Source organism: Staurois parvus, unplaced genomic scaffold, assembly GCF_062004578.1.
Source record: "Staurois parvus isolate SC_StPar_1 unplaced genomic scaffold, SC_StPar_1.0 ptg000058l, whole genome shotgun sequence".
NCBI lineage: Eukaryota > Metazoa > Chordata > Amphibia > Anura > Ranidae > Staurois > Staurois parvus.
The window spans coordinates 12432661-12454265 of record NW_028317854.1 but is presented as its reverse complement, the minus strand read 5'-3'; the positions used below and the strand labels follow the sequence as shown (position 1 = coordinate 12454265).

Genomic DNA, 21605 nt, shown 5'->3' with positions numbered 1-21605 from the left:
TATAAGAAGATTCATAGCTGAGCCTGGATTATCCTCATTAGCCATAACAGGAAAACACATGATATGCCTCTCAGACAGTAATGTGACAGGCCCATGGTTTAGTGACCCAATTCACAATAAACTGCATTGTGTGTATGTTCCCTGGGTTCTTATGATGCTATAGTGCTTCCAAGCCTTCAATATTCACATTAAAAACAACAAAACAACTGTACAATATTCAATGACTAGCCATATTCCACATTTTTTTTAATTGGCTGTATTTTCTAAATCAGCAAAGGTTCGTAATTATTGTTTCTTAACCACTTAACAACTGCCCGCCCACAATGTACTGTGGATTTGCGACCGCTGTAGGCAAATGCTTTGACTGTACACAGCGATAGCCTGTCAGCAAGTCCTTACCAATGATTCACAGCCAGGACCTGCTGATCAGCTGTGTACAATTACAGACCAGAGCTCTGTGTTGACAGTCAACACAGAGCTCTATACAGAGGGAACGATCTCTGTGTTTCTCATCCCTGCTTTGCGGGGATGAAAAACTTAGAGATCAATTTGTAAAAGCAGCACACTTTGCACATAGCTAGGCACACATTTAACCCCTGGATCACCCCATCCAGAGCAGTACACTAGCAGTGTATGATATCGCTTATCACTGTATTAATGTCACTGGTGATGTCAGTAGCAGTTAATCAGCTCCCCTTAGCGGCATTTAGTGTCAGATTTCCCTCCGCACTATCGCAGTCCCTTTATAGATTGCTGATCACTGCCATTAGTAGCATAAAAAAAAATAAAATAAAATTTAGGTATATATACACACCATAGTTTGTAGGCACTATAACTTTCACGCAAACAAACCAATATATACTTACATGGATTTTTTTTTATCAAAGACATGTAGCAGAATACATTTTGGCCAAAATGTATAAAGAAATCAGATTTTTTTTCATTGGATACATTCTATAGAAGTAAAAAAATCTTTGGTCTTTTTTCATTTATATATAGCAGAAAAATAAAAATAGTGGTGATCAATACCACCAAAAGAAAGCAGCGCTGCGTGTCCAAACAATTACTGGTTAAAGTAGTGGAGTGCGGTATAGCAAAAAATGGCCTGATCATGAAGTGAGTAAAAATCTTCTGGAGCTCAAGTGGTTAAAGTCATCTACCAAGACACAACATCAACAAGCCAGCACACAGGGATTGGTAGCAATGTAGACATTAACAACTTAATGTGGTATTAAACCCAAAACTAAAAAATTTATCACAGCTTACCAATCATCAAATGTGTTGGCTGCGTTGGTTTCTTTTTTTTTTTTCTTCACCTGGCGATCTGACCAGTAACACACCTCCTGTATTAGGGTGCCTACACTCTGGATGAAAGAGCAACAGTGACCCCTTTGGTCAGCAGCACTGTCAGTCTGGGGTGAGGATTGTAAGACGTACTAGCAGATTTAGATACATTAACAAATTAAAGCCAAACTCCAGCTAACACTCTTTAAGCAGTTACAGCAACTGTTTTGTTTGTAAAGTATGTGGAGAAAGAAAGGCAACTAGCTTTTCAGGAGGAGATCCATAATGAAAGCCAATGTGTTATTTAAAGAAAAGGTTAATCGCTTTAACAAATACTATTCTATAACATCTAGTGGACAAACTGTTTAAATCTAGAACATATTAATCATTTTTGCTCCTTGCTTTCAGGAGCTGGGAGAGCCACTGATATGCAAATTAACTAATCTCTTAGCAGGCACCCAGAATAATTTGCGGTTTGTGCTTTTCTTAAGAGTGTGCTCACTGGCCATTTTGACCAGGCCCAAGCAGAGTTCACACCCTTGGCTCGGTTTGTGTTGTGTGAGTGCTCCAAATGGTTAAGTGTAAGGCAGGGCTTAAAATTTCATGTCCTGAGCTACCAGCCAGGCCTTAAGATTTACTTGCCACCAACACACACAAACAGAGAAACCTGTACACACACACAGACATGTACATACACACACACACACACACACACAGACACATGTAAACACACACATACACACAGACACATGTACAGGACATGTACATGGACAGGCACGTACAGACACGCATACACACAGATACATGTACATACACAGAAATACACACGCACAGACACATGTACATACAGACACAAATACGTATATATACACACAAAACACACACACACACAGCTATTGAGCACTCTGACGGCTCCCAGTGCCAATGACAGATCCGGCCTGAGCTCCGAGCCTGCTCAGCAAGACAGCCCTGGGGGACACACTCACCCCCATCATAATTTACACTTGCCATTGGTGAGCAGGCGAGCGGAAATTTCAAGGCCTGGTGTAAGGTGTGTGGGACCACTTACAAGAGGTGGTTCCCGAGCATAATTCACTTGTGATCTGAAACGGTTTGTTTCAGTGTGAGCACAAATTGTGCTTGAGCAGAGGACTCTCCATAGACTACTGAGCACAGAAGCAGGGATTGCTGTAGTCTGGATGGCAGGAGGTGATTAAGTGGGCCCAGGAGCACTTACTGTGTATTTCTACTGTTAGTGCAGACCAGCAGGGGAGTGGAGACAACTGAATTCCAGCACAGTTCAGTTTAACCATGTCCAGTGTGAGTGCACCCTTACTGAGTAAGAAAATTTCTGAAAGGTCAAATGCACTGCAACAATTTTTAGCAAAATGTTCAAATCACACCTCACCCTTTCAAGAGCTTCCCAGGTTTTAATGTGTTCCTCTTGTGGAGATTGACCTCTGGTTATGGTCCAATACAGAATGTGAAGTTGGAACTGCGATCAATGTTTTTACTGCTCTTCCCCTATCATCCTACTTTAACTCCTTCCTACCAACAATCTGTAAATCAACTTTGCCCAGCACCTTGCCAAAAAAAAAATTATTAAAAGGTCCTCTCCTACAATAATCAGCAGCCAAAACTTTGCATGGCTGCTGACTCTCAATTCCTGCTAACAGTGCTAACCACTCAAACCCTAGCTGGGGTCCCCACTGAGGATTGGGAACCAATGAAATTGGTTTCAGATAACGTGATCACATGTACTGCACAGAGCAGCCATGTTCCTCCTCCAATCAGGTCCCCCGGCCGTGATCCTGGCTACTCCTCTTCTTTGTGTGACTCCATAGCAAACAAACACAGACAGCAGGACGTAGCCCCTGCCCCCCCCCCCCACTTCCTCTTCACCACATTTGATTGATAGCAGCAAGAGTCAATGTCTCCTGCTGCTGTTCAAGTCCCTTGTGTGAGGCGGAAGAGAGAGGAGATGCAGCTGGGCTCAGCGCTGAATCTCTTCTTCCCTCTCTTTATATATATATATATATATATATATATATATATATACACATATATATACAGTCATGGCCGAAATTGTTGGCACCCTTGATATTTTTCCTGAAAATCAAGTATTTCACACAAAAAAGGTATTGCATTAACACATGTTTTGCTATACACATGTTTATTCCCTTTGTATGTATTGGAACAAATATAAAACAGAGGCAGAAAAGCAAATATGACATAATGTCACACAAAACCCCAAAAATGGGCTGGACAAAAGTATTGGCACCCTTAACTTAATATTTGGTTGCACACCCTTTGGAAAACATAACTGAAATCAGTCGCTTCCTATAACCATCAATAAGCTTCTGACACCTCTCACCCGGAATTTTGGACCACTCTTCCTTTGCAAACAGCTCCAGGTCTCTCTTATTGGAAGGACACCTTTTCCCAACAGCAATTTTAAGATCTCTCCACAGGTGTTCAATGGGATTTAGATCTGGGCTCATTGCTGGCCACTTCAGAACTCTCCAGCGCTTCTTTGCCATCCATTTCTGAGTGCTTTTTGACGTATGTTTGGGGTCATTGTCCTGCTGGAAGACCCAGGATCTTGGACGCAAACCCAGCTTTCTGACACTGGGCCCTACAGTGCGACCCAAAATCCTTTGGTAATCCTCAGATTTCATGATGCCTTGCACACAGTCAAGGCACCCAGTGCCAGAGGCAGCAAAACAACCCCAAAACATCATTGAACCTCCACCATATTTTACCGTAGGTACTGTGTTTTGTTCTTTGTAGGCCTCATTCCGTTTTCGGTAAACAGTAGAATGATGTGCTTTACCGAAAAGCTCTATCTTGGTCTCATCTGTCCACAAGACGTTTTCCCAGAAGGCTTTTGGCTTACTCAAGTACATTTTGGCAAACTGTAGTCTTGCTTTTTTATGTCTCTGTGTCAGCAGTGGGGTCCTCCTGGGTCTCCTGCCATAGCGTTTCATTTCATTTAAATGTCGACGGATAGTTCGCGCTGACACTGATGCTCCCTGAGCCTGCAGGACAGCTTGAATGTCTTTGGAACATGTTTGGGGCTGCTTATCCACCATCCGGACTATTCTGCGTTGCAATCTTTCATCAATTTTCCTCATCCGTCCACGACCAGGGAGATTAGCTACAGTGCCATGGGTTGCAAACTTCTTGATAATGTTGCGCACTGTGGACAAAGGCAAATCTAGTTCTCTGGAGATGGACTTGTAACCTTGAGATTGTTGATATTTTGCCACAATTTTGGTTCTCAGGTCCTCAGACAGTTCTCGTCTCCTCTTTCTGTTGTCCATGCTTAGTGTGGCACAGACAGACACACAATGCAAAGGTTAAGTGAACGTCTCTCCTTTTTATCTGCTTTCAGGTGTGATTTCTATATTGCCCACACCTGTTACTTGCCCCAGGTGAGTTTACAGGAGCATCACATGCTTGTAACATTCTTATTTATCCGCAGTTGTGAAAGGGTGCCAATACTTTTGTCCAGCCCATTTTTGGAGGTTTGTGTGACATTATGTCGAATTTGCTTTCTTTCCTCCCTTTTTTTGTTTTGTCCCAATACACACAAAGGGAATAAACATGTGTATAGCAAAACATGTGTTAATGCAATACGTTTCGTGAGAAATACATGATTTCCTGGAGAAATATCAAGGGTGCCAACAATTTCAGCCATGACTGTATATATATATATATATATATATATACACACACACATATATATATACACATATATACATATATATATATATATATACATACATACACACACACACATATACAGTGGGGCAAAAAAGTATTTAGTCAGCCACCAATTGTGCAAGTTCTCCCACTTAAAAAGATGAGAGAGGCCTGTAATTGGCATCATAGGTAGACCTCAACTATGAGAGACAAAATGAGAAAACAAATCCAGACAATCACGTTGGCTGATTTGGAAAGAATTTATTTGCAAATTATGGTGGAAAATAAGTATTTGGTCACCTACAAACAAGCAAGATTTCTGGCTCTCACAGACCTGTACCTTCTTCTTTAAGAGGCTTCTCTGTCCTGCACTCATTACCTGTATCAATGGCACCTGTTTGAACTTGTTATCAGTATAAAAGACACCTGTCCACAACCTCAAACAGTCAACCTCAAACACTCCACTATGGTGAAGACCAAAGAGCTATCGATGGACACCAGAAACAAAATTGTAGACCTGCACCAGGCTGGGAAGACTGAATCTGCAATAGGTAAGCAGCTTGGTGTGAACAAATCAACTGTGGGAGCAATAATTAGAAAATGGAAGACATACAAGAGCACTGATAATCTCCCTCGATCTGGGGCTCCATGCAAGATCTCACCCTGTGGGGTCAAAATGATCACAAGAACAGTGAGCAAAAATCCCAGGACCACACGGGGGGACCTAGTGAATGACCTGCAGAGAGCTGGGACCAATGTAACAAAGGCTACCATCAGTAACACACTACGCCGCCAGGGACTCAGATCCTGCAGTGCCAGTCGTGTCCCCCTGCTTAAGCCAGTACATGTCCGGGCCCTTCTGAAGTTTGCTAGAGAGCATTTGGATGATCCAGAAGAGGATTGGGAGAATGTCATATGGTCAGATGAAACAAAAACAGAACTGTTTGGTAGAAACACAACTCGTCGTGTTTGGAGGAGAGAGAATGCTGAGTTGCATCCAAAGAACACCATACCTACTGTGAAGCATGGGGGTGGCAACAACATGCTTTGGGGCTGTTTCTCCGCAAAGGGACCAGGACGACTGATCCATGTACAGGACAGAATGAATGGGGCCATGTATCGTGAGATTTTGAGTGCAAACCTCCTTCCATCAGCAAGGGCATTGAAGATGAAACGTGGCTGGGTCTTCAAACATGACAATGATCCCAAACATACCGCCCGGGCAAGGAAGGAGTGGCTTCGTAAGAAGCATTTCAAGGTCCTGGAGTGGCCTAGCCAGTCTCCAGATCTCAACCCCATAGATAACCTTTGGAGGGAGTTGAAAGTCCATGTTGCCCAGCGACAGCCCCAAAACATCACTGCTCTAGAGGAGATCTGCATGGAGGAATGGGCCAACATACCAGCAACAGTGTGTGCCAACCTTGTGAAGACTTACAGGAAACGTTTGACCTCTGTCATTGCCAACAAAGGATATATAACAAAGTATTGAGATGAACTTTTGATATTGACCAAATACTTATTTTCCACCATAATTTGCAAATAAATTCTTTCCAAATCAGCCAATGTGATTGTCTGGATTTTTTTTCTCATTTTGTCTCTCATAGTTGAGGTCTATCTATGATGCCAATTACAGGCCTCTCATCTTTTTAAGTGGGAGAACTTGCACAATTGGTGGCTGACTAAATACTTTTTTGCCCCACTGTGTGTATATATATATATATATATATATATATATATATATATATATTTTTTTTTTTTTTTTTTTTTTTTTTAATTATGATTTTATTGCTATCACATAGGGGACCAATAGTCCCCTATGTGATAGCATATGAGTGACAAGTCCTCTTTGTAGAGGGGAAGGGAAGAAGGGGCCAGGAGAGGAGCAGCGTATACAGTGAGGGAGCAGTGTATACACAGAGGCTCCCTCACTGGCTGGCACTATATGTCAGTGCTGGTTTTTGAATGCAATTACCGGCTTTACCTCTGGAAATAAACTAAAAGGAAACGGTTTCTTTTAGCTGGGGGGAAAGTGACAGCTAATTCTGTGAGCTATAGTGCAAAAGAAGAATGAGAGAAATTGCCCAAAAATAGGTGTGCCAAGCTTGTAGCATCATACTCAAAACAACTTGAGGCTGTAATTGGTGCTAAAGGTGCTTCAACAAAGTATTGAGCAAAGGCTGTAAATACTTAAGTATGTGCGTTTTGGTTTTTTTTTAATAAATTGCAAAGATTTCAAAACGAACTTCTTTCATGTTGTCATTATGGGGTATTGTTTGTAGAATGTTGAGGAAAAAAATTAATTTAATCCATTTTGGATTTAATGGATTAAATTTAATCCATTTTGGAATAAGGCTGTAACAAAATGTACACACACACGCAATACATAGCAATTGACCAGCAAATCAGCCATAGAGTTACCAGTTAAAAGACACATTCTAACACATATGGCCTGGGCATCCAGGCATCAATGACCTCTGGCCAGGAAAGAGTGAAGGACAGTGGTCACCAGGAAAGTTTTTTTTTTTTTAAATCTCCCTCTGGGCACACAGAAAGCAATAGCATTTCATAGCCTTGATGCCTAATATATGGAAGGGGTCATAAAGGCAAATAAAATGCCCACCATAAAAACCTTACATGCAGAAACAAAATTAAAACACTTACAGAAGGATACTGTGAGTAAACTGGCTTGTGAACAGGTGTATTTGACTGGGAGCCATGTGGGCTTGCTGAATTGTGATATCCAGGTTGGAGAGCTGGGTATCCATAGCCAAACGGTTTTGAGGGTCTTGATGTCTGTTGTATGGCATTAACAGGAGCCGTACTATTTGTTGCTGCAGGCATCTCTGCAAATACAAACATAGCATTCCTAATAATTAAGACATTAAGCAAAATAGCAAAGCTGTAATTGAAACAAAACAAATATATTTCCAGAATAAACAAATATATATTCCAGAACAAAGGATGAAACCGACTAAAAGACAGAAGGGTAAATAAATAGAAATAATTACCTGTGCATCCCCCTCCTTCTAGGACATCATAATTTTTTGGCTCAGACGATGCACTGCTAGTAGTGGAAGAGCTTTCATCAATACCTAAAACACAAACACCAACATTGCAACAAGCAAAATCTACCATAGACGTAAGCCATATTTTAATACAAGAAGATTCTGACTGGTTAGTATTTCTAAAATGTACGCTGCACATGGGGCCAGCCATAGGAAAATGCATCAAAGGGTACAATAGAGATCATTCCAAACCAAACCAATCAGCAATTAATTTTTAGACCATAATCTGTAAAAAGGAGTTTTAAGCTGATTGCTATGAGCAAACCCCCCAATACTTAAGACCCATTGTGATGAATTCTATTTTTTAAAAAATGAAGTGATGATCTCCAGCTGAGGTATTTGAAGAGGCAGTACTATCTGCATGTCCCCTCCCAACTTCATTAAATAAACACGACAAAACATTGAAATAAATTTTCTACTCCAGCATCCAGGCCGCTCCTGTAACTGACGGTGACATCACTGGCCTTCTCCTGTGGTCCTGAAAACGCTAAAGATCCCAAATCTTCTGAGATGATGTTTCAGCACTGTGTAGGTGCATATTCTTACAGAGGATTTTGGAATCTCAGCTTTCTCTGGATCCTGAGAGAAAATTCAGTGATATCACCCTTGCCTGCCAGAAGCTGAATGTAGTTCTCAATTTGCAGTTTTATATTACTTTTTTTTTAAACTTGGGGTGGCTGCCTAAAGAGCAGACCTTGTATTTTCATGCAAGGTCCACACTTTGGCCACTGAGAACTATGATGTAAAAGGCATCGGGCAGATGGCTGAACTTGCTGGTGAGGAAAAACGATTTACTACAAGTCACATTTGTTTAATAAAAATATTTCCTTACATGCAAAAAAAAAAAAAAAAATGCTAAGCCCAGCAGTGCTTATGAATGTGCTCTGTTGAATGGTGCCATAACTAGCTTTTCCCGTTCCTAAAGTTAAAGTGATCCAACTGAAATTAGCTGTAGCACCAGCTTCTAAATATGCACGTGAAAAACCTCCAGTGTTAACTAACCTCTTTCCTCTTTTTTGATGAAACAAACACTGTTACATGTGACAGCATCACTTGAGAGACCTATTTCAGCATGCCATAACACCTACATGACTCAGACCCATGGGCTGCTGTGAATGTGATGACTCTCTCAATAAAGACAAATACTGGACATACTAGTAGTGTACCATACGAACTAACTCTTGGCACTGAGACAGTACCGCATTTCTCCCATTAACAGGTGTGTCTCTGATAGTGAAACCACACTGAGATCAAAGGGTAAGACTGAGGTGTGTGGAATGTAATTGTGGTTTTCTGGCTGTAGGTCCTACAAAGTCACTTCTGCAGCTGCGAATACTAGAACATTCTCACACGAAAAAGAATGATGTGACACCTGCAACCAGCAGATCTCAGCAATGGTGACTCTGGCCTATTTAAAAAGCAAATAGGAAGCAGTACGTTTTACCTTCATGAAAACCGAGGAAGAGATCTGCAGCCTTACACTAAGCTGATCTGAAAAATTTGTGGCAAACCATCTTTTGCATGATGGAAGCTAAGCTTTGCCCATTAACAGTTCACACCATGCACAGACAAAAAATCGAATATTTCCAAATAAAGGAAAATACACCAAAAAAAGTAAGCTGATTTCACAGAAAGAGCTGTAATCTTTTTAAAAAGAAAATACCAGGTCTTACACAGCTGTTTGAGGGAAGACCTGTCTCTGTCAACTCATAGCAACCACATTCAAAATTTCAGTTTGCAAATGTCATTCTCCAAGGCAGATTAGAATCAGACTGCTTGAGAATTGTTGTCGCCTTGTGTCTATGGGCTTTTATATGCTTCAAAATGGTTTTGCATTCCCAAACAAGTCTTTGGTAACCCAATTGAAGCAGTTTACATGCAGGTCATTAGGTAAACTGTAGGCCAAATGTTCCAGTAAAATTCTGAATAGTCTCAGAAACAACTCAAACTGATGCCATCTACACAAACACAAGCCCAAAGCCCGATGAAATAGGCCCTTTAGTTCTCAGCATTGGTCTTTTCTACTAATCAAATTGTAGCCAAGGGCTGAGGTTACATTAGCTGGCATTTTCTAAAATAGCAGAGAAAACATACCTCTAACGAAGAACAAATATACAGTATATGGTTAGGCAAAATTAGGTTTAGGCTAGGTACACACTCATGTGATTCGCACAGGAACCGCACCACATTCCTGAATTGTGAATCAATGTGAATTGATGGCGGTGCAATTTGAGCCACACATTATGTATGGCTCAAAATCACACTGCATCTGCATCAAAAAGGTGCAGGACCCTTTTTCGGGTCCGCACTAGAATCGGATTGCATGGGTATTCACACCTATGCGATCCGATTCTGCACATCACCCTGCATTTTGCGGACCAACTTCGGGATGTTAAGTTAACATACACACCCGCAGCGGTTCGCATGAATGGGGTGCGACTCTGATTGCGGTGTGGAATTCGCACAAAAAGCGCTGCAAATTCCACACTGCATCGGTGTGAACCCAGGCTAAATAACAAATTTCAAATTTTCATGTTTGTGCTGAAAATCAATATCTCTTCCATCTAACTAAAGAACATGTAAAATGGTAGTTTTCAGGAATCACATGTCTGTTCCCTTCTGCTGTCTGCATACTAACAGACAATAAGAGATCCCCTACAACATGTGTAAATTCTGACCATCTCACTGGGAATTTATACCGTATCGTTTCTCTCTACAAGAACTGAATTCAGCTTATTTTCTGTCTACTAGAACAGTAGTAACAATGCTGAGCATGTATATACTCAAATTCAGCAAGATTATCTTTTTTTCCCATCCTGTCCATTACTTCAGGACAGGAAGTAATGAGAAATCCTTCCAATACCAAAACTATATCACATTATTAGTAAGGTAAAGGTTAAAATCTCTGACAGTGTAATTACCATTCCTGTCCCCACCGTTTACTGTTCACATGTCACTGGGCCAGGAAGAGAGGAGAAATCTCCCCAATAGGGACACAGACAGAAATAAAACCTGACAGGAATGTGAACTCTTCATCTATTCAAAATTAAAAAGAAAATATTGTTAAAGTGTTACTAAACCCAGGACCCTGCATCCACTATATCTGGTCTCCCACAGTACGCAGAACATGGAAATTCAATTATTTTAGTAAATATAAACTGCTAAATACCTTTTCTCATCAGCAATTAGAGCAGTCTTGTGGCTTCTATTAGTGTCCAGCCCAGCACTAGCTAAAGCTTGTAGGAGGAGTTTTCGTTCTGCTTTTGGAGAATGCAAAACCCCAGACCTCTGTCTGACCAGTGCTGATTGGCCCTGTGCTGATCACATGCACTCTCCTAAGAAAAAAAAAACAAACAAAAACCTCTCTAGCAATACACACCAAACTGAGCATGTGCAAACGCCTACGGTTCAGTCTGTCTTATCAGGAGATAAGAGGTGGTTGCTTGAGAAAGGGGAGGAACAGAGAAGAAAGGATCAAATGGCCTTTTTACACAATGCAGAGGATTATTCCCCTAGGTTCCACAGTGAGTATAACATGCATGCTTTACTACACATACAAGCTGATTTTTACTGTTGTGGGTTTAGTAACACTTTAAGCTTTACAAATGTGCAAACTCAATTAACCAACCCACATTAAAGCGCTCTCCTCAATCCAGGGGTGGACTGACAACTCATGGGGCCCCCAGGCAATAGGGGATCATGGGGCCCCTGTGTCCTTGCCCAAACTCAAAAAGGCCTATGAAAAAGGTACCAGGGACATCTCATGGGGCCCCCTACTGACCCTGGGCCCTCAGGCACTGCCCGAGTTTCCAAATGGTCAGTCCGCCCCTGCCTCAATCCCTTCTGGCAACCTATAAATCACATTTGAACTGTTGTGTAACTTTGGAGTCACTTTGCAATCTAAGCCTGGTCAAGCTGACTTTATAGTATGCCTGTGCTTGCAATTGCATCAGCATTGACAGACTTAGCCCTTCAATCACATAAACCAACGCTTTGACATCTACTGTGCTGTGGCCTAAAAGATCCTGTTTTACTGATACATGTAGGTGTGCAGAGCTACTTATCTCCTTTCCGAATATAGTGGGGAAGCCAGTAACACAGACCCTGTACTCTTATGTACTGCACAGTGTTTGTAAACCACATAAGAATATTGCATGGATATAAAATATATATACAGTATACATATGAGTTTGCTATTGCAAGCAACACTTGGAAAGTATAAATGTGGCATAAACTATTACAGAGGTAAAGAGATACTCAGTAGCAATAGTAGTAGTTACTGCAGTATGTTGGACAGAGCTTCATTAGCATTAGATGGCATTAACGGTTAGGCAGTTACACAAAGTCATGTGCGAAACAGTAAAAAAGCTAAAGCAGACCTGCTTCCTCATCATCCTCCTCGTCTTCCTCATCATCTGAGCTGGATGACAAGGGAGTTGGTGCAAAGTTAGCTTGATTATTGACATATCCAGCATACTGCATGCCTGTAAATTATAGAAAGCACAAGACAGGTCAGACAGACAAGATTTCACACATCACAGAGACATATGCATCCTTTCAGATTATTCAGACATCATGCAGATTTTTTGTTACTGCATTCTGCAAAGAAACACATTTCACACTACTATATCTATGCATGCAATAGATTTCAAAGATCCCCTGCCATATAAACATTTCTCAACCTCTCCTGGGTTCTAATGGTAAAAGAAAAATGCAGATGCAAAATGATATAACAAGCCATGCAGTATGGATTATGAGGACTGGACTAAATGTAAATACTATAACTATACCCCCGTGCTCCTTCATCCTGAGGGAGGGCACTCTAATACAGGAAATGTGTTACTGGCCAGATCACCAGGTGAAAAAATCCTAAAAAATTAAAACTAACACGGTCACCAAATCTAATGATTGGTAAGCTGTAATAATATTACATTTTTGGTTTGGGTTTAACACTGCTTTAAAGGATAATTTCACCTTTAGGAACATATTACATTTTCCACCAGTTTTTAAAGGTGAAGCATGTAACATGTTCTCAATCTGCAGCTATTGCCCCACCTCCCTGTGACAGAAATACAGGGAGAAGTTCCCTAAAGACATAAAGGGGTTTATTTACTAAAGCTGGAGAGTCCAAAATCAGACTCCCTTCTGCATAGAAACCAATCAGCTTCCAGGTTTCATTGCCAAAGCTTCATTGAACAAGCTGAGGTTAGAAGCTGATTGGTTTCTATGCAGAAGGGAGTCTGATTTTGGACTCTCCAGCTTTAGTAAATAAACCCCACAATGTCTTACGTGCTTCTGAGTCTTATACTCACATACACAAATCCCAATATGTACAGCTCACTCTCCCTGTACATAACATTTTGTTCCTTTTTATACAAATACTAGTTTGTAGTCACAGGTGAATACAATTAACCTTGATATACCAAGATGCTAGGAGTATATACAGTCAGGTCCATAAATATTGGGACATGGACACAATTCTAACATTTTTGGCTCTATACACCACCACAATGGATTTGAAATGAAACAAACAAGATGTGCTTTAACTGCAGACTGTCAGCTTTAATTTGAGGGTATTTACATCCAAATCAGGTGAACGGTGTAGGAATTACAACAGTTTGCATATGTGCCTCCCACTTGTTAAGGGACCAAAAGTAATGGGACAATTGGCTTCTCAGCTGTTCCATGGCCAGGTGTGTGCTATTCCCTCATTATCCCAATTACAATGAGCAGATAAAAGGTCCAGAGTTCATTTCAAGTGTGCTATTTGCATTTGGAATCTGTTGCTGTCAACTCTCAAGATGAGATCCAAAGAGCTGTCACTGTCAGTGAAGCAAGCCATCATTAGGCTGAAAAAACAAAACAAACCCATCAGAGAGATAGCAAAAACATTAGGCGTGGCCAAAACAACTGTTTGGAACATTCTTAAAAAGAAGGAACGCACCGGTGAGCTCAGCAACACCAAAAGACCCGGAAGACCACGGAAAACAACTGTGGTGGATGACCGAAGAATTCTTTCCCTGGTGAAGAAAACACCCTTCACAACAGTTGGCCAGATCAGGAACACTCTCCAGGAGGTAGGTGTATGTGTGTCAAAGTCAACAATCCAGAGAAGACTTCACCAGAGTGAATACAGAGGGTTCACCACAAGATAGAAATCATTGGTGAGCATCAAAAACAGAAAGGTCATATTAGAGTTTGCCAAACGACATCTAAAAAGCCTTCACAGTTCTGGAACAACATCCTATGGACAGATGAGACCAAGATCAACTTGTACCAGAGTGATGGGAAGAGAAGAGTATGGAGAAGGAAAGGAACTGCTCATGATCCTAAGCATACCACCTCATCAGTGAAGCATGGTGGTGGTAGTGTCATGGCGTGGGCATGTATGGCTGCCAATGGAACTGGTTCTCTTGAATTTATTGATGATGTGACTGCTGACAAAAGCAGCAGGATGAATTCTGAAGTGTTTCGGGCGATATTATCTGCTCATATTCAGCCAAATGCTTCACAACTCATTGGACGTCGCTTCACAGTGCAGATGGACAATGACCCAAAGCATACTGCAAAAGCAACCAAAGAGTTTTTTAAGGGAAAGAAGTGGAATGTTATGCAATGGCCAAGTCAATCACCTGACCTGAATCCAATTGAGCATGCATTTCACTTGCTGAAGACAAAACTGAAGGGAAAATGCCCCAAGAAACAGCAGGAACTGAAGACAGTTGCAGTAGAGGCCTGGCAGAGCATCACCAGGGATGAAACCCGGCGTCTGGTGATGTCTATGTGTTCCACACTTCAGGCTGTAATTGACTGCAAAGGATTTGCAACCAAGTATTAAAAAGTGAAAGTTTGATTTATGATTATTATTCTGTCCCATTACTTTTGGTCCCTTAACAAGTGGGAGGCCCATATGCAAACTGTTGTAATTCCTACAACGTTCACCTGATTTGGATGTAAATACCCTCAAATTAAAGCTGACAGTCTGCAGTTAAAGCACATCTTGTTTGTTTCATTTCAAATCCATTGTGGTGGTGTATAGAGCCAAAAATGTTAGAATTGTGTCCATGTCCCAATATTTATGGACCTGACTGTAATAAGAATGACTAATAAAACTGCTTTTTTTATTTTGGAAAATGAACCATTTGCATCATCAGCATAATAAAACTCAAAATACAGCTGCATAAGTGAATTTAATCTTTAGCTACTAAGAGATCCACTAGCTGGCAGTCCTCGCATTAGGCCAGAGATACAAAGGAGATTTTTAGTAAACTTATGTTGACCATGTTCCCTGGGTGGCCCCTGAAAAAGTTGATTTTTCAATCAACCTAATGAAGGAGCCAGGCAGCAAACACTCAGCCAAACAGTATTTGCATTTAAGCAGATGCAGGCACTGTTCCTGTATTCTGACAGCTGTCAGAATACAATAGCCAACACTGTAGAATAGAGCATCCAAGCTGTTTAGTGTGTAAAATGTTAACATGCATGGCCAGCTTTAATCCTTCTACTGGAGATTACAGCAAAGCTATAGCCATCTTTGTTCCAGAGAAGCAAAATTCACTAACTCCCTCGCCAGCTTCTTCCCGATATGGATTCTTCGGTCTGGAATAACATACCTCCCGTACCTGCAAGGGATTCATTCATACCAGCATCTGGCAGACAACTGGACTGTAAAATGAGCCTTGCATGTGCAGCTCTGTGTATAGTATAAAAAGTTTGCCATGAGAAAAATATGAATCCTCTACTGCAGAGAAGTAGTATTTCTCTTCTGCAATGAAAGAAAAAAGAAAACAGAAAAAAAACAAAAAACAAAAAAAAACACAAACATGCCCACTTGCAAACTTAAAAAGTTTTGCTCAGTGTTATGCACTAACTGCTGGTAATAAATGAAACCTAAAAAAATATGTGGAACAAATTGCTACTACATCTCACTTTCACTGCAGAAGCTACAATGTCACATTCTCCAGTTTATATGGAAAGACTCTCTTCCTGGGGTTGCAAAGTAGGTTTTTTAACAGAACTAAGACACAAGGTGGCTTGGGCTTGTCAGGTTTTCAAAAATATTACCAAGCAGCACATTTGGCTCAAATGACAAGCTTCAAGCAATAAACCCTTATGGGTATCCTTTTTGCATGACATCTATAGATAACCTACCTTGGCTGCCTCCCAAGAGTCAGGGTAAGATCACTTGCTCATTTACTAAACACATGTTGAAATGACCCTTTCAGTTTCTCAGACACTTATTAGCTCAAATCAAGTAAAGTATTTCAATATCTTCAAATTCAACATTTCATCCAATCCATAATAAGAAACCAAACTGACTTCTCGTCAGCCATGGCATTTCAAAAGGCAATGTTGGACAATGCCCAGGGCCCTGGTCATCTCTCACTTGTATACTCCTTTCTTCTAGCATCAATACAGAGCAACCCCCTTCCTTATGTGGCAAACTGGGAACCAGATCTTGATACAGTGTCCCACTGGAAACTTGAAACCAGATTTAGACCACTGTGGCCAAAAAAGTAGGCCCATGAGTTGACAGGCCAATTACAAACCTCTTTTGCAGTGGTATCTGGTGCCTACAAGGATCACTCATGCTGCTCCACTCTACTCACTCTGCAATAGGTTCATTTCAGCATATCTGTAGGACTGTCTAAAGGTCAAACCTTTCTGGACCAGAATCTATCAGCTGCTATACACAGTTACTGGTGTTTCATTCTGCAAAGAACCATATAAGGCACAGCTTAACAATAAAATTAGGAAAAAAACAGAAGTCAGCAGAAACTCCCAGTTTAAACTAATACCTTAAATTTTCAGGTAATCCAAAAGGTTATAAACTGGAGCTTGGAAGTCCCTCGCATTACCCTTTGCAGATATCAAGCACCAGGTTTCTTTATGTTTATGTTTTATGAAAAGCTCACAGATATACAGGCTGACACCATGAAAAAATTCAGAAAGATCCGAAATCCATTGGTCTAATCTATTCCTATCTTCCTTCGACCTTTTGCAAGGACTTTGACACCATGATAGTAGAGCTTCTGCCCTCCCTGCCTCCTTTTTCCATCCCTACCTTTCTATCCTTTTCCTTCATATTTTCCTCAATCACCCCCTCCTCTCCCTTTACATTTACTTTATTCTTGCTTCACTTTTGTGTGGACCTTTAGATACCCAATTCTTTAATTCTGAAGTCTATTGGGGGTGCCTTTAGCTATATTATCCTGCTGCGTATAGAAAGGTTTGGTACATTATAGCCCTGCATGCTCTTTGCACCACCTGTCTTTCCTAGGCTGAGACAGAACTGTTGTTCTGTTGTTTAGGCACCCATAGTAATTAGTTATAATGTTACAATGTTCAAGTAATAAAAAATAAGCCTAAATTGTATCTAAAAAGGAGAAGTAGGGCCAAAGTTTTCTTGTCCTACTTGTGTAGGTCAGAGGAGTGTACTTTGTTAGTCACTCCTGTAAGCTGCATTCAGCTGAAAGAGGGCTAAAGTCCACTGTTGGCTAACATTAATCAGCCAGTCCAGACTGAGGAGATCCCAACTGCTGAAAGCCTGAACTATTTGCCCCCAACCCCTCCACAGCCGGAGACTCTAGTAAGTGCTGGAGTGGCAGAGCAGAGAACCGGTTGCCAATAGTCACCAGCTCTCTGCTCACTGGAAAATGAGAACCGAGCAATCAGAAGCCTTTCATTGCTCAGTTCTCAGTGTACAGACGGCAGGGGTTAGAGGCAGTATCAAATTGATGCTGCATTCAACTAGGTAAGTATGTATGTCTGTTTGTTTTTTTCAAAACCTGCACGTCTCTTTTAATAGATATGCCTATACAGAATTTGCATATCTTTAGGGAAAAAAATATATTAAGTGAAAATAAAAAACAAACCTCCGGTGTAGCTCTAGTCTATTGAGGTGACTGCCAGCAAGTGGTTACATCAGTAACAAGCGATTAAAATCACAAGCGTAGCTTGGCACTCTAGTGAAAAGGAAAGGGAGTGCCCATACAACAAAAATGAAACAGTTTGTTTTAGTCATATTATAACTAAAGGCAAAAAGTTTTGGATAGAGTGGAGAGAAATTGGAATTCCTGTCAGTTTTTATTGCTATCTGTGCCCCCGTTAAGGAGATTTACCCTCTCTATTTGTCCTGTTTACCCTTATCATTGAAAGTGAAAGTTACCTCTGCCCCTGTTAGGGAGATATACCCTACTTGTCTTGTCTACCGTTCTAAGAAAGTGAAAGAAAATCCCAAATTTTGGGTTGTCCCCAGAGAAGTAATAGAGGGGAAATCTTCCAATGGGGACACTAGTCCTGGTGACCTGGGGGTCCCCAAGAAATTCCCTTAATTTGCAGGGATATCCTTGCACTTCCTGTTTGGCTATGGGACAAGAAGTGAGGGGAAATCTCCCCAATGGGACAGAGATGGCAAAAAAAAAAAAATCTGACGGGTTATTACCCTCCCTTGCTCTATCCAAAATGAAAAAAGGAGGAGGAGTTTTGCCTATAGTTCTACTTTATGCTTACTATACATGTTACAATTTGACCCCTCCTCTTCAATAACATGGACAGCTAAAATAAAAACACACCAGAAATGTGGCAGCCTCCAGACATTAATGATCTTTTAGCCTCTTTGACAAACTGTTTGTATATCTAGGTCCAAAGGATATACTGTATTGAGAAAGCCCCATCTCAGTAAGCTATAATGGTAAAGCCATAGCCTATGAAGCCAGGTTACACAATCTCCCCCCCTCTGAGTTTTTTCAAACATGACACAAGACCTAAGTAGGCTAAAGTCAGGAGAATGCCACATTCTGAGCTGAAGTCCACTATTAATTTATTTATGCTGTTGTACTTTAACGTGATACAAAGTCACATCAAATTGAAACATCTGCACCTAATCCCACCAATGCAGCACAAATGTTACATTGTACTGTAAATAGTAATGATTATTACAGCAAGCTGCTACAGTGATCACTGAAGACCCAGCCACTGTCTGCTAAGTAATGAGCAGGAGTTCAACCATCAAACTGAGAGAGCAAGCACAGTGGGTGTTGGGAATGGTGATGCTAGGAGCACTACTTATGCTACGTGGGCTTAACTGAAGTCCTGCAGGGCATACTATTGGCCACAAGGAGGTTAATGATCATTACCTAACCTGGGCAAAATTGATTTTTCCCATGTCTTGAGTCGACCAAAGGCATCACACCACAGCCAACCAGTCTTGGATGACATAGCGATCTACCCTTTTGATTTTGTTTGGCCTATTGCATTTTTTTCCCCCAGATAAGCTGCTGTTGGAACTGTTTATCAGCCCCCTCTCATAGCCTAAACATATGGTAGAGTAATCCTAAACTACCAATATTTTTTCACCATTCCATAAAATAGCTGCCTTCTATTTGTTTAAATACCTGACAATTTTTAGCACTAATTGAGGTAAGGTGTGACAAAAAAAAAAAAAACACAAATGCTATACAGACTTAAAAATAGACTTGATTTATCCTAGCAGCCATCTATAGGGTCAATGCAAAAAGTTTTACAGAATGAAAAGGATCTCGATTTGCAGCCATGTGGCATATTCAAAATCACGTTAAACTGACCTGAAAATTGTCAGTGAAACTCATCTTTTTTTTTTTTTTTAATGAGGATTCTTATCCTAATGTTTTAGTTCTGCGAATTGAGCCTAAAATACTATAACTCCACCTGTACCACAAATACATACATTGTATTTTGGCAAGGTTTACACTTTTTATTAACTCTGTTATATCTAAAATATAGTTCTGTTTACCTTGCTGTATTGCTGGTGGAGGAGGATGAAGAGAAGACTTCAAAGATGCAGGTTCTGATGGCTGTTTGGTAGTAGTACTAGTAGTAGAATTCGCATATGCCATCAAAGACAAAGGAGCAGATGCAGCAAGACCAGGCTGTCCAATTTCTGGCTTTTGTTCTGCCCCATAGAACGAAGAAGACACTGTGAACAAAGGCAATAAAATAAAAAAAAAAAAAAAAAAAAACACAAAAAAAACATTCATTTGCAGATTGGCAGACCTTGAATAATGAAAACTTTAGAAGATAATAATCCAATCCGGACACTGAAGGGCTAGTAATATCCATCTTAGGCCTTGGACTATAATATGGGCAGCCATTACAAAATATCCTGCTGTTGAGGGCCAGTGCACACAACACACACATCTTTTCCAGAAAAAGAAACTTGGTTGGAAAGCAATAACTAAGCACTCACAACACTGCTCTTACAACTCTTGGAGTTCTGCCCCCTGCCTGTACCCTGTCCTAAAAAAGGTGCACATAAAGAAGAAAAAACCCTGAAAGCTGTGCCCAGAAAAAAAGGCATGCAGAGGGCAAAGGATGACTAACTAGTACTGTCTGCAGACTACCTGCAGCTGACCCTTGTATTTATTACTGACCTTATTCCACATGGCATCTCTGTGTGGCTGTAAACCGCTTGGTAGAGGAAAGGCTTTGTTTCTTCATGTCAGAGCCTCCAGCAAGCAGAACAGTGAGTTGACTATTATTGATATTACCAAATCTCCTGAGATTAGCAATGGCAAGATTCCCTTGGATCTAATAAAACTATGGGGATGTAGGCACTAGGCTCACATACCAGGAAGTCTGTTGCTATTTTTCAGGAGAAATTGCATACAAAACAGTTCATTTTTCAAGGTACTGCTTAGGTGCAAATAACATGTTTAGATGTTCTCTAGAACACAGCAAATCTTCACTTTTAGGTTCAGAGAGAGGATGCAGTTGTAAGGGGTTAGCTCAAAAAGCAGAGAGGCTCACAGAAGAGGTTTTTTAATAACTTGCTATCCGACATACATATAAAATGGTCCCGAAAACAAGTGGTTATACCAGGCTCTTGGCTATAGCTGCAGCCATGATCGTGGTACCATTTTGTTCAGCAGGTAAAAGTGATCACTTTTATAGAGCTACAAAGGTAACCAACCTACCAATGTTCAAAACAACAGTAGAGCCCAAAACTACGGTAAATGGTCAAAATGGCTTCCCACAGAGGAGATGGAGGAATATCCATTCCCTGATCTCCACTTTGATGAATGAACCCAGAAGCAACAATTAATCCATCACTTCTGGTTTCATGGTCTATGCTTGGTGAACTGGTTTGGAGGGCATACAGATTGGATAGAGGTTCTTTGTCCTATATGCCCACATCCTCAATAGCACATATAGAACAAAGAAATGATTGCAACAATGGACTTTTTTGGGGGCATATAGTAAATGGCACCACAAATATAAATTCATAAAATCATAAGGTTTATACATATATTATAATTATTTATAGCACCATATCCAATATTTCCAAAGTAAGATTCACAGATCTTTTTTCATTTCAATATCCACATGTCAAGTGCATTTTGAGTGTTTAAACATCTTCATCAGGAGCACATGTGAAGAGTGTCTTTATAAGAGAACCCAATAATATAAAAATCATAGGGTTTTTGTACGGTTTACTGGAATAGGGATTCTCAATAACAGAAGGGGGCATCTGAGGGAAAGCAAGATGGCAATCCTGAAATATTTACTCTAATG

The 21605-nt window shown here is 40.6% G+C and overlaps 1 protein-coding gene across 3 annotated transcripts in view; it reads right to left on the bottom strand.

The window, feature by feature from the left end:
• SEC24B (SEC24 homolog B, COPII component) overlaps positions 1-21605 on the bottom strand; it is a 104104-nt gene that overhangs the window by 57634 nt on the left and 24865 nt on the right. The window contains exons 3-6 of one of the 3 annotated variants that reach the window (XM_089668498.1): positions 19828-20010; positions 12434-12538; positions 7998-8081; positions 7651-7832 (exon numbers count right to left, since the gene is read on the bottom strand). In XM_089668498.1, the coding sequence (XP_089524624.1) occupies positions 7651-7832; positions 7998-8081; positions 12434-12538; positions 19828-20010 (554 nt within the window). The remainder of the gene's footprint in view (positions 1-7650; positions 7833-7997; positions 8082-12433; positions 12539-19827; positions 20011-21605) is intronic. The other 2 variants (XM_089668499.1, XM_089668500.1) reach the window with 2 other exon arrangements.